Source organism: Triticum urartu, chromosome 2 (genome assembly GCF_003073215.2).
Source record: "Triticum urartu cultivar G1812 chromosome 2, Tu2.1, whole genome shotgun sequence".
Taxonomy (NCBI): Eukaryota; Viridiplantae; Streptophyta; class Magnoliopsida; order Poales; family Poaceae; genus Triticum; species Triticum urartu.
The window spans coordinates 144,576,578-144,593,867 of record NC_053023.1 but is presented as its reverse complement, the minus strand read 5'-3'; the positions used below and the strand labels follow the sequence as shown (position 1 = coordinate 144,593,867).

Genomic DNA, 17,290 nt, shown 5'->3' with positions numbered 1-17,290 from the left:
CCTGACGATAGCAAAAGGGTCAAATTCCGAAATTATTTCCAACCGAGGTCAGATCCTGAATTTTTATGCGAAAAGGGTCAGAACACGAAATTTTGCCACGGTAGATAGCTTTACGCGACATCGAACACGCGAGCGGATCTCATGGCTGACGGGTTGACTTCATGAGCAGCCAGGGACGCGTGTGTTACATAGGCGTACAGTTTTATTCGTGAGGGAGCCTGCTGGATGCAGTTATGCGCAGGAACCGACAGAAAGGCGTGGCCTTCTGCCATGACGCGGGACGTCGCCGCTGCCCAGCGCCGCCGGCCCGGCGCCTCCTCGCGCTGCCTCAGAGGCCACGACACCCCTGACACCTCCAGACCTACCACATACTAGTACCCGGCGGACACGGACCGGTCACCTGCGCCCATGCTTGAGACCGCAGAAGCCCGGAAAGGCGGCGGGCGGGCGGAATTCAGAGCAGCAACGGAGGACAGGGAACATTGTAGACGAGATGCGTTTCATTTCATTCATCGGGCACGTCTTTTCCAATGCTGCTTCCCTACCGACCAAATCTCGACATGCGATTATGGGCACACGTAGGCTACGGAGTTGTTGTCTAAGGGCATCTCCAGTGTCTCAAAAAAGTAAATCTAAGGGCATCTCCAAAGTCGTGAATCAAACCGTCCATAACGTTCGGACCATGTTTTTCTTTTGGCAAGAACGTTCGGACCATGTTGTCCGAACATTTTGAGGCCTTCAACACTGTCTATTCCTTTAATCTGTTTGTGCGTCCAAATTCACATAGACCGAAGCAAACCTAAAAAAGATTTGATATCCGGACAGCCGCCACGTCGGAATCCAACACCCCTGTCCCACACAAAAGCAAGACGGAGCCTGTGTATTTGGCCACTTCCGCACTGTTTTCGCAAGAAAGCCGCCCTTTCCCCCACTATCTCCACTCCATTCGCTGCTGCTATGCACTTGAGTTCCCGTTTTGTTTCACAGTCCACCACCGCAAAGGAACAGGAGGAGGTGGTGGCAGAGATGTTCTTAGTCCCGCCAGGCCTAGAGGCAAAGGACCCACGAGTAGTGGCCGCTCACAAAGCCAACACGGCACACGCACTACCCGCCTCCGCAGATAGAGGAAGAGGGAGGATGTTTGGCGCCAACCGGACTGGCAATTTTTGGGCTTGAACGTACAAAACTTTATGAATATCAAATATCGACGCATTTTGATTGTTATTGCATATGTTTGCACTTTGTATAAATTAATATTGATCTATATGTGCATGTCAAATGGAGGAGAAGGAACCTAGGACGGGCATTTGATGTATGGGATTGGATGACCGACTCCACAAGCGCTGTCCATGGACACGTCCGGACGTGTCCACCAATGTTTAGGGTGTCCGTTTCGATGGACTTGGAGATGCCCTAACCTGGGCCGCTTTCTAGAATGATAGCCGCTGGTTGAATTTCGGACAAAGCGCAGATTTTTTTTTTAGATTGGATGAAACAAAAAGATGGTTTGGGACTACCACCACAATACATAGACGCAGTAACACCAGTTCTACCTATAAGTCTTGATGACCCTACGGTAGCGACAGCTTGCACTTTTGTGCACTCCTCGGAGAGGGACAAAATTTCAGTATCCATATGTAGCAGCAGCTAAAGGAGATCCCCAAGACGCGGCCGATCTTCCGCCGCGGAGAGGGAGGGTGGCAGCTGCTGCTAGCGTAGTCTCAGTAGTAAATGGAGAGGGTGCGGTGATGAGACAGCGCCATGTTCTGAACGCCTACCGACCAGAGCCAGAGGTCAATGTCAATGCTCAGAAGCTGCCAGGAAAAACACAAAAGCAAGAGCGGAGTCAGCCCGAGTTGAATCAAATGCTACACACATTGACTGCTTTGCTTACGAAACCTAATGATGTTAAACATAATGAAGTTGATCGTGCACTCAAGTAAACTTAATGAATTTCATCGGTTATTTTTTCAGTGATAATACAGAGTGCAACCAAACACCAATCTGCAGCCGTTAGTTTGTGTTGTGTACCAGCCAGGAGTGCAGGTCAGAGAATAAATGGCATGAAAGCCTCAGGTGAACCTGATTCAGATGTGGTCATTCGAAAAAGAGAGGAAGAGATTCAGATGCCCGTACCTGCTTCCCAAACTTTTTGTTGATGAGTTCCCTCATTTTTTCAACGGCATGAACAGAACAAGCACGAATCTCCACTTCCTCTTCGCTTCCAGGCACAATCTCGCTGTTCGAGTCGATCGAGCAACATAGACTCGACTCGTATTTCAGTATGCCAAGCTCCCTCAGTACAGCAGGGACAATATAGTCGGCAAAGATGGTGATGGACTTGATGTCGTAGAACTCTCCGTAGTTTTCCCCCTTGAAAGCACCCCACAAATCAGCAACGAATATCTGGGCTCGCTTGTACAGGAAAACCTGGTGTCCCTTGTAAAGTGAGTGATCTCGAAAGCCTGTCAAAATTGAGTTACAACAAATCTGTCATGCCAGATAGATGCATTCTAATAAATATGTTCAAGAGTGTTACAACCAGTCTGCAGTGAAATTTTCCTCAAGGTACAGTTTAATTATGACCAAGTATGCATGAGAAAAGAAAGTAAAATATATCGGCAGTCAGGACTTGGACAACAGTGGCTACCATCTATCAGTATCACCATAATTACACATGGTATTGGTTGAATGACTCACACATGTACAAAATAATATTAGGATGTACAGATGAACCAAATCGTGTCTGGCCATTTTCTATTTAGCATGATGGTTAGGGGTTGGGGTGGGAGCGCATACGCACAATATTCAATGTTGTATTTGCAAGTAAAACCAGGAATGAAGTGCATCTGCTCTGGTGAAGTTTCCCTCGAGCATGTTCACAGAACAAAATGAGGCCGACTGGCCAAGAGTTAAAGGCGTGTCTGAGCAGATAGTTACTTCATGCTACAGCAAATTGTCTCGTAAGTTCAATGATCTAACCACTGAGTAGAAAAGAAAAAGAATAATGCTCAGTATTCTCAATCAACAAACATCCAAATCCCAAAGTAGGGACATCTAGGATGCAAGCTAACTGAGGTGTAAGCTGTAGCCACGTAAAGATCATCCATATCTTGTGGTCCTATGTGGATGTCCATGGCCCAGCCCATTATGCATATCCAGTGGTCCTAACCACCTAGGCAAGTTCTGCATTTCTCTCATTGTTTCTGCCCACGTCTAATTGGCCCATTTGACAAATGATCCAATGACTAGACAGGGGACAAGGACCAAGGTCTCCAAGATAGTAAAATGTATCTGCAGAAGCAGCTATGTGACTACAACAACAGACTAAACAGGAGCCAACGAAAAGATTGTACACCATTGAGTTCCTGTTCTCCAATATAGCTGGAGAAATACAGCTTAGCCATCTGGCCTAACTAAAACAGGACAGATGAAAATGATGCTATCTCCGCTATCTGGACGGCTACTCTGGTCTGTCTTGAGCGCTGCCATGTTCGAACTTGGTTCCATTAAATGAAATGGAACTGGCACAGGCGACACCTTTCCTCTAAAATAATGATGCTATCAAGATCAAGTGGAAGACAAGTGCAGTGGCTGATTTACCAGGAAAGTGACGGGTAATCAGTTCAATCAGAGATGCAGCAGAGTTTCCAGCAGACTTCACAAGATTAGCAGCCTCGCCGCCAAAGCTTCTTTCAAGCTCCAGACCAACCTGAATTAAAGCACCAGAACAAATAAATGCTTCAGAACCAAATTGAGATCAGTTGGCAAAGAAGTTATTTGAATGTCGACATTAACATGATAGTTCTGATGGAATATGATCAGAGCATATTTGAAGTAAAAGTGGATAGCTATGCCTAATTGCACTAAAGAAGATGGGCGTGACTTTTGTAGTTGTTAAGTGACAAAGTATTCAAATAATATGAGCAATTGAGCAGAACACAGTGGGAAAAATTTAAAGTCCAACACTTCAATATACTGAATAAGCAACACAGTGTAGTACCTCATGAAGAAGGCGGACTCTTTCCTCCTCAATTGGCAGTGGGCGCGGCCAATTCAGCAGTTCTCGAAGTTGTGGTCCTACATTTTCCATAAGTTGCATTTTCTTCCAATTAGTGGGAATTACTGGGAGTTATAGCTTCTTTTGCACAGAAACAGGGAAACTGTACCAGTATAATTCTTCAGACGATCTGCATCAAGTGCTGACTTATCTTTCTCTAATGCTAACTTAAGTCCAGAAGCCAAATTGTCATAGGTCAAGTCCTTGTCTATTCGATTAAGGAATATCATTAGTATAGTAAAACACATTATAACAGAAAGGGGAGGCATTTATCCAAATAAAATGAGTGATCCAGAGAAGTCAATTGCAGTTAAATCCAACTAAACCCAGTAGAGAAACTAAGGAACATCAGGTAGAATAAAAGCTTGTGCACATTATATTTTGAGCTACACAAAAGTAACAATGTGGAGTGTAACAAAATCAAGATGCACTGTAATTTGCAAACAAAGGTAACAACTGAAATATAGCAGAAGAAAACTCAAAGGATTTTGTTAAAATAAGCTCAATAATATAGTGAAGAACAGCCAAGAGAAATATCTATTACCTAGGGCTAGATAGTCGCAGCCAAAAAATAATTAAGGGAAAAATACATTCTCTGAATAGCCCTAGTCATTGTCAACAAGTAAAGAGAGAAAAATAAATCATCACTCCTCTCCCCTAGCCACTTGTTGGCAAAATAGCAGCCAACATAAAAGGTTGTTGATCCAAGGAAAATCATGTGTAGCTACTAACAAGAAATACTTAAGGTAGAAATCTCTACTGTTAAAAGGGAGTTTGCAGTCGTGATGGTACGTCGTGGTTTGGTTTGGTTTCGTATGTTTGTTGGTTCCACATTAATTATGGAGAGTATAATTCTTTGGACGGGAGGATCATGTTAATTATGGAGTATCCGTCTTTGGGCGGGAGGATCGCGTTAATTATGGGAAGTATCATCGAGCATTGGATGTTAGAATCACGTTAACTATGGAGAGTATCATTCTTTGAACGGGAGGATCATGTTAATTTTGGAAAGTATCACTGAGCGTTGTACTGGAGGATCGCTAGAATATTGATGCCCCCGTTGCAACACACAGGCAATTAACTAGTATCCAGAAGTTCCTTGTGGTGTATAAGCACTAGTGTATAGTTTTCAGACAATGCGAAGTTGATTTCTGCACTCTGAAAATCTAAAAAACCCTAAAGTGACGAGAAGAGGAATTCTGCACGCCTGAACATCTTAATACCCCTAATAATTGTCAAGAAGTAAAGAGAGAAAAATAAACCGCCACTCCTCTCCCCTAGCCACTTGTTGGCAACGTAGCAACCAACATAGAAGGTTGTTGATCCAGGAAACTCACATATAGCTACTAACAAAAAAAAAACTAAATTAGAAATATCCATAAGTTCCTTGTGGTGTAAGCACTAGTGCATTGTTTTCAGGCAATACAAAATTGATTTCGGCACTCTGAAAATCTAAAAAGCCTGAAGTCATGAGAAGAATAATACTGGCTGCACGACCAAATGTCTTAATATCCCTAAACATTGTCAACAAGTAAGCAAAGAAAAATAAACCGTCCCTCCTCTCCCCTAACCACGTGTTATGCTATACAAGAGAAACAACATACGAATATTTTATACAGGAGCAAAAGAAATGCAAACATAGAGTGGCAATGTCTGATGTCTGTTAGTGCTAATATTTTTCAGAATTCCTTAAGAAAAGTACCACTCATAAGATAAGGACAATACATCATTCAAGTAATTTCTTCATGTTCAAAACACCAAGTACGTTCCTGGCTGAGCTAATACCTGGCCAGAAGCAAAAGTTCAGCGCGTCCAAGACGAAGAGGTACTGCACAGTGAGCGGACCATTGTCAAAGTAATGGATTCCTTCGAAATCCCACTCAACTTTTGGAACGTTCCCCTGAATTTTGTCCACAGCCTTCTCAATCTCTGTGAAACGAACAAACGGGTAAGAGGAACATAACTTAGAACTTCACTTGGGATATTTGTCACAAAACGAAGGATGAACATTGATATAAACATATGAAAGCAAAGCAAAAACATTGATATAAACATCAGAAAATGGTGAAGGCTGACCAAAACAACATATAAGAAGCACCAACTAAGAGAGCGGGAATCTAGAAACTGAACATTTGAAGTCCAATCCTAGAACAAGAAAATTAACTCTCGTTTCTTGCAGGGTCAATCACATACTGCTTAGAAATACAATCGACTAATAACCCGCAGGAACTTCGAAGCCTGTGAAGATGATACTGCGTGGCCTGAGAAATCCTAGTACCGTTCCAGAAAAAAAAAATCCCTACAAAGACGATACGCCCTGGTCGAAAAAATCCAGTGTCATTCGGGAAACGGATACCTAGCATGTCGACCTTGACGTGGGAGGAGCGGCTGGCCACCCAGGCCGCCGACGCGCGCACGGCCTCCATGGCGGCGGGGGCGAATAGGAATAGGATAAGGCCGCGGGGGAGGCGGGGTCGGTCGGGACAATGGCGAGTCGGGAGGATTTAGGGATGGAAACCGTGACGGCGGGGGGAGTAGTGGTGTGGCCCGTGACCGCGAGGGCGACGCGGGTTTTAGCGTTTTTCCCTCCGGAAGGGGGTTTTGGTTGGCCTCTTGCTGCCCTCACGATGGGGCCTCCAATGGCCTCGGAGAACTCCCGCCTGGCAGAACACGAGGAATTGCGCAGTGGGGCGCGCGGCACGCACGACGACCCGGCTGTGCTGGCGTGGTCCGCTGGGTTTGACCCACATCCGGAGCTGCTGAAATGACTGGATTGCCCTTACTTTCTTCTCTGCCCTAGGCCTCCTGTGTAGTTATAGTTTAGAGGAATTTTATGAAAATTTAAAACTGATACTCCGTCCTAGAATAAGTGTTGACTAACTTTATACAAAATCAGCGGCATTTATTTTAGAACGAAAAGAGTATATTTTTTATAGGAATTTTGTTCTTTAAATGTAATTACTTTGTAAGAATGGATTGATATTCTTATGTATTCTATCATTCACATTTTAAAGGAAAAAACAGTGGATACAAAATCCATATCATATGAAACCGGCGGCATCTCTTTTCATATAATAATTGAGCTACATGTCATTTTATTTTCTATGATTTTTCTGTTTCTACGAATGAAAAGAGGCATGATATATCTATCTCTATCTCTATATCTACTAATAAAGCAAGGTGCGTTTTTTTGAGTTTTTTTTCATCCATTCATCACCGGAAAGATTTTTCTTTTATTCGAGGTCGTACTAATTTTTGTGCCTCCTCCTGTTAGAAAAGAAATAATGGTTTGTTCAGAATTTCGTATATGGGCCACATGCGCTCTGACCCAGTGAAGCCAGCCCACTTAATTTACTGCCCACGTGGTGGGTAAAATCCTATTTGCTGCACAGTGTAACATATAGAGAGGACTTCGCACCTGACAGCCAAGACTGAGCCGGGACATTTTCTTTTTTTCTGTAGTTTTTGTTCTCCTTTTATTTCCTGTTTATTTTTTCTTTTTTGCTTTGGAAAATTATTTTACTTTTTCGCTTTTTTTGTAAATTCAAAATTTCCAGAATTTCAATTTTGGTCAAAATTTCTAAACCTTTTCAAAATTTTGAAACAAATACTGTTTTAACTTTATTTTTGACATTTTATTTTATTGTTATCGTTCCAAAGGTTCTTCAAAATTCATAAAATGATACTCCCTTCGTCCCATAATATAAGAACGTTTTTTACACCAGTGTAGTGTCAAAAACCTTCTTATATTATGGGACAGAGGGAGTAGTATTTTCCAAATTTGTTTGAGATTTCCAAAAAAACAGTTACATTTTAAAAATGTTCAAGATTCAAAAAATATTCTTATTTTACTGAAATGTTCAAAAATTGAAAATAATGTTCGTGTTTCAAAAGCACATTTTCTAAAGTTGTTCCGAATGTTGAAAACATGTTCCTATTTTTAAAAACAATCCCAAAGTCAAAAAATATTCATGATTTTTATAAAAGGTTCATGTTTTCAAAAAATGTTCTGGTTTCAAATTATTTGTCCCGTTGCAATGCACGGGCATATGTGCTAGTACTACTTAAAAAGAATATAAGGTTTCATATTTCACTTTTTCTTCCCATCAACCTTTCGTCCAACCTTTTTCATATAATAATCAATCACTTTAATTTACTTATCTTCTAAACCAGTCTTACTTTAATTTACTTACCAAACTTCTCATCAAAATATAAAGTAAATCATAGACAGGATTTGATAAACATTTATTTACACAATCGTATTTTTATGTCGGGATCTTACTTTAATCACGGACTGACATACTAGAATATTTATATCACGTTGCAACACACGACATTGTCCTACTTATGTAGAAAAAAGTTGCACATTCATATTAGATAGGATATTATTTGTGTTTTTATAACACAATACAGACTCGAGCGCTCATACATACGTGCATACACTCACCTCTATAAACGCACATACGCCCACCCTACCCCTATGAGCACCTTCAAGAGACTGAGCCGACATTTCAACTTGAGATTTACGAAATCACCGTATGCTCCTCGTCGTCGACGGGAACGTCTCCTTCCACCGAAAGCGCATCGCCGGAAATCCTGAAATAAATTCAGGAACAGTGCGAACACCACGACTTGAACCCTGGTAGGCTGGGGATACCACTGTCCCTCTAACCATCCAACCATAGGTTGGTTCGCGGATATTATTTGTGTTACAATAATGTGATTTGTGCTAGCATTAATATTAGATATGATATCAATTGTGTGCTAAACATGTTGGACGATTAACATATTGAGCCCTCGACATATTGGAGTAACCTAGGTTATTGGATTTGATATGCTTTGATGGACGAGATCGTTTGGAGCTCCACTTATGGTCTATTTACATTGGTATAGGCATGGATTGGTGGTGAAGGATGGATGAAAGTTGATGTGGGGGCGAACTTCGCCGGTGTCGTGTCACGCCACTTGTGCCGCCAAACATTGTTGTCTGTCGGGGTGCTTCGTACAAGAGACATGACATTTTGGCATCATGTTCTCATATTGGCATCATGTCCATTTTGATCATGGGAGAACATGCTTACTAAGTTTTCGTTATTCATATGATTACTTTTATAAGATGGTTGTAAAGTGATCCTGGACCAAATTTCTGTACATACACCTAGAAATAGTTATTGTAAAAGTTTTCCTTTGTGGCTTCAGTTTATCAACTGAATTGCTTGACGACAACCAATAATCTAAGCTTGGGGGGGGGGTGATACGTCTCAAACATATGCACTTCTTCCGAGCAATTTTGCTATGTTTTTGTCCTCTAATTGCATTATTTCAGTCAGCAAAATTGCCCTTGGTATTTTTTTGCAGAAATAAAGTTTCTCAGAAAAATAAAAAAAGCCAAAAAAACATTTATGAAGAAAAGAGCCACGTACCTAGAAGATGAGTTGAAGGGGGTCATCACGTTGCCACACGACCCCACCACATGGCCCCCTAGTTACCGCCTTACGCCTCCCTTTGGCCTATATTTATCCTTCGTCTCGAAATGCTTAGTCTGATTTTCCAGGATTTTCACGACACAGAGCCACCGCCGCCTCGGTCCTTCTTCCGAAGGGCTAATCTGGAGGCTGACTTTGGCCTATCGAGTGGGGAATTCATCTCCATTGTCATCAATAACATCTTCTTCATCACCACCATCATGATCTCCCAACTAATGTGCGAGTAATCTCCCTGTAGGCACATGGGTCGGTGGGAATTGAATGAGATCTCTGACGTAATAGACGCAAGATTTGTTAGGGTTGATGCCTAGTGCCCCCGTATGTTATGATATTGATGTTTCTATGACTTTGATGTGCTTAATGCTTGACACTAGGGCCCGAGCACCTTGATTTCATATATGAGCTATTTTACGTTTCCATGAATATATATATATATGTGTGTGTGTGTGTGTGTGTGTGTGTGTGTGTTTTGTATCTTATCTGCAAGTTATATGCACTTGTTATGGTTCTGAACTCTATAACTTGAAGTGAGGTTATCAAGGTATCAAAGGGGATGACTATGATCTGTCGATCACATGTGTTCATAGATTGTTTAATGCTTTGCACGGGTGCTTTGTGAAAGGAGTACGTTAATTTCATTTAGGATCCCATTGAAATGAGAGTGTAGGACAAAAGATGTTGTGCAAGTTGCTATTGCAAACACATACAACTACATACATAATACATGCTCACATATGATTGATAAATTGGGTCTAGTTTGTTGCTACTTTGTGTTACGACTATTAAATATATGATTCCATCCATGCAATGTCCATTACCCACTCCCATGCCTACACTTTTCATACTTCGCTCTCTTTACGTTACTTTTGTTCTTGGCAACTGTTGGGAACGCTTTTGTTACTACTTCACAATCACAACTACATTCACTCCATCGCTTTTGCAACTAATAAATTCTATCGAGCAAGTATTATTTTTCAGTTGTGGTTGAATTGACAACCCAACTGTTAAGGCTTACAAGTATTCTTTGGCTATCCTTGTGTCGGATCAATACATTTAGGTTGTAATACTTCCCTCGAAGACTGTTGCGATCCCCTACACAAGTGGGTTATCATGCTAGTGCTGCAACCAGCAGGCGTCAGTGCTGGAACCAGTCGGCGGCATTGGTGGAACCTAGCATGGAAATGCTAGAACCGTTCGATGATAGTGTTGCGACTGGTGGCAAGGCATGTTGTGAGGGAGGCGACTGGATGCTACAATGGAAGTACATTTTTCAAGGACCACAAAGATGATTTTCTGGAACAATGCTACAACGAATTTTTATGCTTGTTACTAAAATTGTTGAAGAGATGAAATAGAACAATGGTCTATCTTTTTTATCAGAGATTGAATCGATCATCAGAGGAAGAATTAGGCAAAAAATTAGGATACATTATAGGAAAATGAAACTTCCTTGAACAGAAGCAAATGAAACGTTTTCATAAAAATTCCCATAGAATCGAGAATGAAGTTTTCATTCTGTACACGCTAGATCATGGATTAGTAACTACATCTGGGGCTAAGCGATCTGCTGAAGCTATGGGATGTTAAAATGCATCGGTAGGGGAGCGTTCCACCTTAGAGGGAAGCAACCGTGAAAGCGGGGGTCGATGAAGCGGAAGCGAGAATGTTGGCTTGAGCAACGAAAACATTGGTGAGAATCCAATGCCCCCAAAACCCAAGATTTCCTCCGCAAGGTTCGTCCATGGAGGGTGAGTCAGGGCCTAAGATCAGGACGAAAGGCATAGTCAATGGACAACAAGTCAATATTTCTGTACCACCCCTTGTTGGACGGAGGGAATGAGGAGGCTAGGTTAGCCGAAAGATGTTTATAGGTTTAAGGACACAAGGTGACCCTGATTTTTCAAGGTAAGAAGGGGTAGAGAAAATGCCTCGAGCCGAGGTCAGAGTACCAAGCACTGCAACGCTGAAGTATGAGCCCCGTGGGACTAGCGATTGCTTCTCCACGAGGATCATACCAGGCGCTGCGGCGTTGTGAGCTGCAGCAGTGATGTGGGGGCGGAGACGACACGTGGCAACGCCGCTGGTAGGGTTGCGGCGATGCTGTCAACGAGAAGATGTGGTGTGGCGATGGGGCCAACAACGATAATGTGCTGTAGGGAAGGGGGGCCAGGATGATGTCATGAGACAAAGGGGCGTGGCCACGAGCACCGGTGGGGCTTAGTTACGAGTGACAGGGTGCCCTTCGGGGCACCCCTATGGTACTTCTTCGTCCCAAGTTGTTCCTTCTGGTCCAGAAAAATTCTCCAAAAAGTTTCGCCGCGTCTGGACTCCGTTTGGTATTGATTTTCGAAGTAAGAAACAAGCAAAAAACAGCAACTGACACTGGGCATTATGTCAATAGGTTAGTCCCAAAAATGCTATAAAGTTGCTATAAAATGATTGTAAAACATCCAGGAATGATAATATAACAGCATGGAACAAGCAAAAATTATAGATACATTGGAGACGTATCAGTGGCCTTGCACATGTCGCCGAGGTCGCTAGCCATGGCGTAACAAGGGCCAGTCGCATGACGCGGTGCCTGCTAGGTCGTCCCTCCCCTCCATGCAGCCCTCTGCCATGAACCTCCTCCTCTCCGATGGGATCTGGCCGATGAACCAGCAGTACCAGCGCGAGGAAGGCGTAAAATCTTCATGGATCCAATGACAACAAACCTTGTTTCTGCTACGGAGACCTTGATATGGACATCGACATCCAGGGGGCAAGCCAGGGTGCTTATCCTCGCGGAGGCAGAGAGATGATGAGGGACACCTCAGAGAAGGATATGCACGTGGAGAGCACGGTGTGAGGGTGAGCGGAGGGTGGGTCTATAGGCGCCGCCGATGTAGGGGAGGGGGTAGGTTTGCTCGACCTACAAGGGAGCGGTGCGACTGTCGCCACCGCCTTGATCCGTTAGATTGGTCGGGGAGGGGAGCTCCTGGACTTGGATGAAGGGGGAGGGGAGCTCCTAGACTTGGATGAAGGGGGAGGGAGGCTGAGACCCACCTAGGCCAGGCGCGTGGTCGCCTCCCGATGTACATTGCTATGGGGGGAGGAGGTGGTGGCGCCGTGGCGGCCGGCTAGGGAGGGAGGTTGTGTTGGACGGCTGATCCGTAGGGGCGGCGGCGCAGGGAGAGAGGGCTTGGGAGTTGGGAAAGGTAGGTCGGGGTAGGGGTCCTCGTCTGATTTTTTTTCATTGCATGCGAGGGAGCCTCGTTCACCCGATTTGTTCGCTGCGTGGGACGGGATTACGTGCGAGGGGCCTCGTTTGTCCGATTATTTTAACCATGAGGGGTTTTCTTTCGTGAAGTGAGAGGTAAAAGTGAGGGAGTAATGGACGGTGGGAGGAGGGACAAAAAAAACAATACAAAGGTGGGAGGTGGAATGAAGAAAAACCGAACGAAAATAAACCGTAGCAGGATACAAGTGCTACATTAGGAGTAGTGAAAAAATAAGTAGGTACATAAAATGCTTTAATAATAAGATTTCTTTGTTATGATTTACACATTAATTTTTTAAAATCGGTTATTTGTTTCCTAATTAATGTGATCGAGCGATTTTGAAGGAAATATGCCCTAGAGGCAATAATAAAGTTGTTATTTATATTTCCTTATATCATGATAAATGTTTATTATTCGTGCTAGAATTGTATTAACCGGAAACTTAGTGCATGTGTGAATACATAGACAAACAGAGTGTCACTAGTATGCCTCTACTTGACTAGCTCGTTAATCAAAGATGGTTAAGTTTCCTAGCCATGGACAAAGAGTTGTCATTTGATGAGCGGGATCACATCATTAGAGAATGATGTGATTGACTTGACCCATACGTTAGCTTAGCACTTTGATCATTTTTTTACTGCTATTGCTTTCTCCATAACTTATACATGTTCCTATGACTATGAGATTATGCAACTCCCGAATACCGGAGGAACATTTAGTGTGCTATCAAACGTCACAATGTAACTGGGTGACTATAAAAATGCTCTACAGGTGTCTCCAATGGTGTTTGTTGAGTTGGCATAGATCGAGATTAGGATTTTTCACTCCGTGTATCGGAGAGGTATCTCTGGGCCCTCTCGGTAATGCACATCACTATAAGCCTTGCAAGAAATGTGACTAATGAGTTAGTTATGGGATGTTTCATTACGAAACAAGTAAAGAGACTTGCCGGTAACGAGATTGAATTAGGTATTGAGATACTGACGATCGAATCTCGAGCAAGTAACATACCGATGACAAAGGGAACAACGTATGTTGTTATGCGGTTTGACCGATAAAGATCTTCGTAGAATATGTAGGAACCAATATGAGCATCCAGGTTACGCTCTTGGTTATTGACCAGAGATGAGTCTCGGTCATGTCTACATAGTTCTCGAACCCGTAGGGTCCGCACGCTTAATGTTCGGTGAGGATCGGTATTATGAGTTTATGGTTTTTGATGTACCGAAGGTAGTTCGGAGTCCCATATATGTCACAGACATGGCGAGGAGTCTCGGAATGGTCGAGACATAAAGATCGATATATTGTAAGGCTATGTTTGGACATCGAAATGGTTCCGGGTGAGTTTAGGCATTTATTGGAGTACGGGGGGTTACCGGAACCCCCTGGGGAGTATATGGGCCTTAATGGGCCTTAGTGGGAGAGAAGAGAATGCAGCTGATGACCCACAAGTATAGGGGATCTATCGTAGTCCTTTCGATAAGTAAGAGTGTCGAACCCAACAAGGAGCAGAAGGAAATGATAAGCGGTTTTCAGCAAGGTATCCTCTGCAAGTACTGAAATAAGTGGTAACAGATAGTTTTGTGATACGATAAATTGTAACGAGCAACAAGTAACAAAAGTAAATAAAGTGCAGCAAGGTGGCCCAATCCTTTTGTAGCAAAGGACAAGCCGGAACAAACTCTTATAATAGGAAAATCGCTCTCGAGGACACATGGGAATATCGTCAAGCTAGTTTTCATCACGTTCATATGATTCGCGTTCGATACTTTGATAATTTGATATGTGGGTGGACCAGTGCTTGGGTACTGTTCTTACTTGAACAAGCATCCCACTTATGATTAACCTCTATTGCAAGCATCCGCAACTACAACAAAAGTATTAAGGTAAACCTAACCATAGCATGAAACATATGGATCCAAATCAGCCCCTTACGAAGCAACGCATAAACTAGGGTTTAAGCTTCTGTCACTCTAGCAACCCATCATCTACTTATTACTTCTCAATGCCTTCCTCTAGGCCCAAATAATGGTGAAGTGTTATGTAGTCGACGTTCACATAACACCACTAGAGGCTAGACAACATACATCTTATCAAAATATCAAACGAATACCAAATTCACATGACTACTCATAGCAAGACTTCTCCCTTGTCCTCGGGAATGAATGTAATTACTCACAAAGCACATGTTCATAATCAGAGGGGTAATAATATGCATATAGGATCTGAACATACGATCTTCCACCAATTAAACCAACTAGCATCAACTACAAGGAGTAATCAACACTTCTAGCAACCTACTAGCACCAATCCCGGACTTTGAGACAAGAATTGGATACAAGAGATGAACTAGGGTTTGGAGATGAGATGGTGCTGGTGAAGATGTTGATGGAGATTGCCCTCTCCCGATGAGAGGAGCGTTGGTGATGACGATGGTGATGATTTCCCCCTCCGGGAAGGAAGTATCCCCGCCAGAACAGCTTTGCCGGAGCTCTAGATTGGATCCGCCAAGGTTCCGCCTCGTGGCGGCGGAGTCTCGTCCCGAAAAGTTCCTTCTTATTTTTTTTCTCATCGAAAGACCTCATATAGGAGAAGATGGGCATCGGAGAGCCACCAGGGGGCCCACGAGATAGGGGGGCGCGCCCTAGGGGGGGCGCCCCCACCCTCGTGAGCAGGGTGTGGGCCCCCTGGCCTTCATCTTTGGCGTGGATTTTTCTTTATTTCTTTTAAGACGTTCCGTGGAGTTTCAGGACTTTTGGAGTTGCGCAGAATAGGTCTCTAATATTTGCTCCTTTTCCAAACCAGAATTCCAGCTGCCGGCATTCTCCCTCTTTATATAAACCTTGTAAAATAAGAGAGAATAGCCATAAGTATTGTGACATAAAGTGAAATAACAGTCCATAATGCAATAAATATCGATATAAAAGCATGATGCAAAATGGACGTATCAACTCCCCCAAGCTTAGACCTTGCTTGTCCTCAAGCGAAAAGCCGATAACAATAAATATGTCCTCATGTTTAGAGGTAGAGGCGTCGATAAAAATAAAATACGGACATGAAGGCATCATGATTATTCTTATAACATCAACATATATAGGTTTTGTCATATGATTACTTATGTTCAAGTGATGATCTATTCACAATGCAAAAGCATAAATCATAAACCTTATTGGGCTCCAACAAACTATAATCTCAGTCATTGAAGCAATTGCAATTTATCATAACATCGGAAAGAGTCTATGTCAGATCTAAAAAGCAAGTCCACATACTCAACTATCATTTAGTCCTCCATAATTGCTAACACTCACGCGATACTTGGGGTTACAGAGTTTTAGTCGGACACAGAGAAAGATAGGGGCTTATAGTTTTGCTCCACAACCTTTTACCTCAAGGGTAATGTCAAAAATAATGGTTCATGCTCCCCTACATCCAATTAGATATATATATATATATATATATCATGTTCTTTCCAACATGCTGAGCTTGCCAAAGGATAAAATGAAAAAGAAAAGGTGGAGATCACCATGACTCTTGCATAAGGTAGAAGATAATAATAAAGGATAGGCCCTTCGCAGAGGGAAGCAGAGGTTGCCATGCGCTTTTATGGTTGGGTGTATAAAATCTCAATGCGAAAGAACGTCACTTTATATTGCCCCTTGTGATATGAACCTTTATTATGCAGTCCGTCGCTTTTATTACTTCCACATCACAAGATCGTATAAAGCTTATTTCTCCCACACCAATCAATCATACATATTTAGAGCAATTTTTATTGCTTTGCACCGATGACAACTTACTTGAAGGATCTTACTCAATCATAGGTAGATATGGTGGACTCTCATGGCAAAACTGGTTGAGGGATATTTGGAAGCACAAGTAGCATTTCTACTTGGTGCTGAGAATTTGGCTAGCATGAGGGGGAAAGGCAAGCTCAACAAGTTAGAGAAACCATGACAACATACTTTATCTCAGATATAAGAAAGACATAACTCATTACGTTGTCTTCCTTGTCCAACATCAACTCTTTAGCATGTCATATTTTAATGAGTGCTCCCAATCATAAAAGATGTCAATGATAATATATCTATATGTGAAACCTCTCTTTCCTTATTACTTCCTATTAATTGCAACAATGACCAAAGCTATGTCTGCCAACTCCCAACAACTTTTAATCATCATACTCTTTCTATGTGAAGTCATTACTCTCAATAAGATCAATATGAACTTTTTGTTTCTTTTATTCTTTTCTTCTTTCTTTTATTCACCCAAGATCATGGAAAAATAATCAAGCCCTTGACTCAACACTAATCTTTATTATATATAACTCACGGACTCGATTACATAGAGGGATCATAAAGCAAAACTCAAAACTAGATCATGCCATAAACTTTATTCTACTAGATCAAGATACTACTAATAGGATCGAACTAAGAAAACGGTAAAGATAGGAGTTGTGATGGTGATACGATACCGGGGCACCTCCC

The 17,290-nt window shown here is 42.6% G+C and overlaps 1 protein-coding gene across 1 annotated transcript; it reads right to left on the bottom strand.

The window, feature by feature from the left end:
- Window positions 1-1,454: 1,454 nt before the first annotated feature.
- On the bottom strand, window positions 1,455-6,719 carry LOC125536446 (queuosine salvage protein-like). Its single transcript, XM_048699676.1, has 7 exons — window positions 6,417-6,719; window positions 5,846-5,989; window positions 4,170-4,268; window positions 4,004-4,080; window positions 3,604-3,712; window positions 2,137-2,465; window positions 1,455-1,814 (listed from the first exon to the last, which is right to left on the bottom strand). Exons 1-7 carry the CDS (start codon window positions 6,484-6,486, stop codon window positions 1,722-1,724), a joined length of 921 nt encoding a protein of 306 aa, XP_048555633.1. The 5' UTR covers window positions 6,487-6,719; the 3' UTR covers window positions 1,455-1,721.
- Window positions 6,720-17,290: the final 10,571 nt, after the last annotated feature.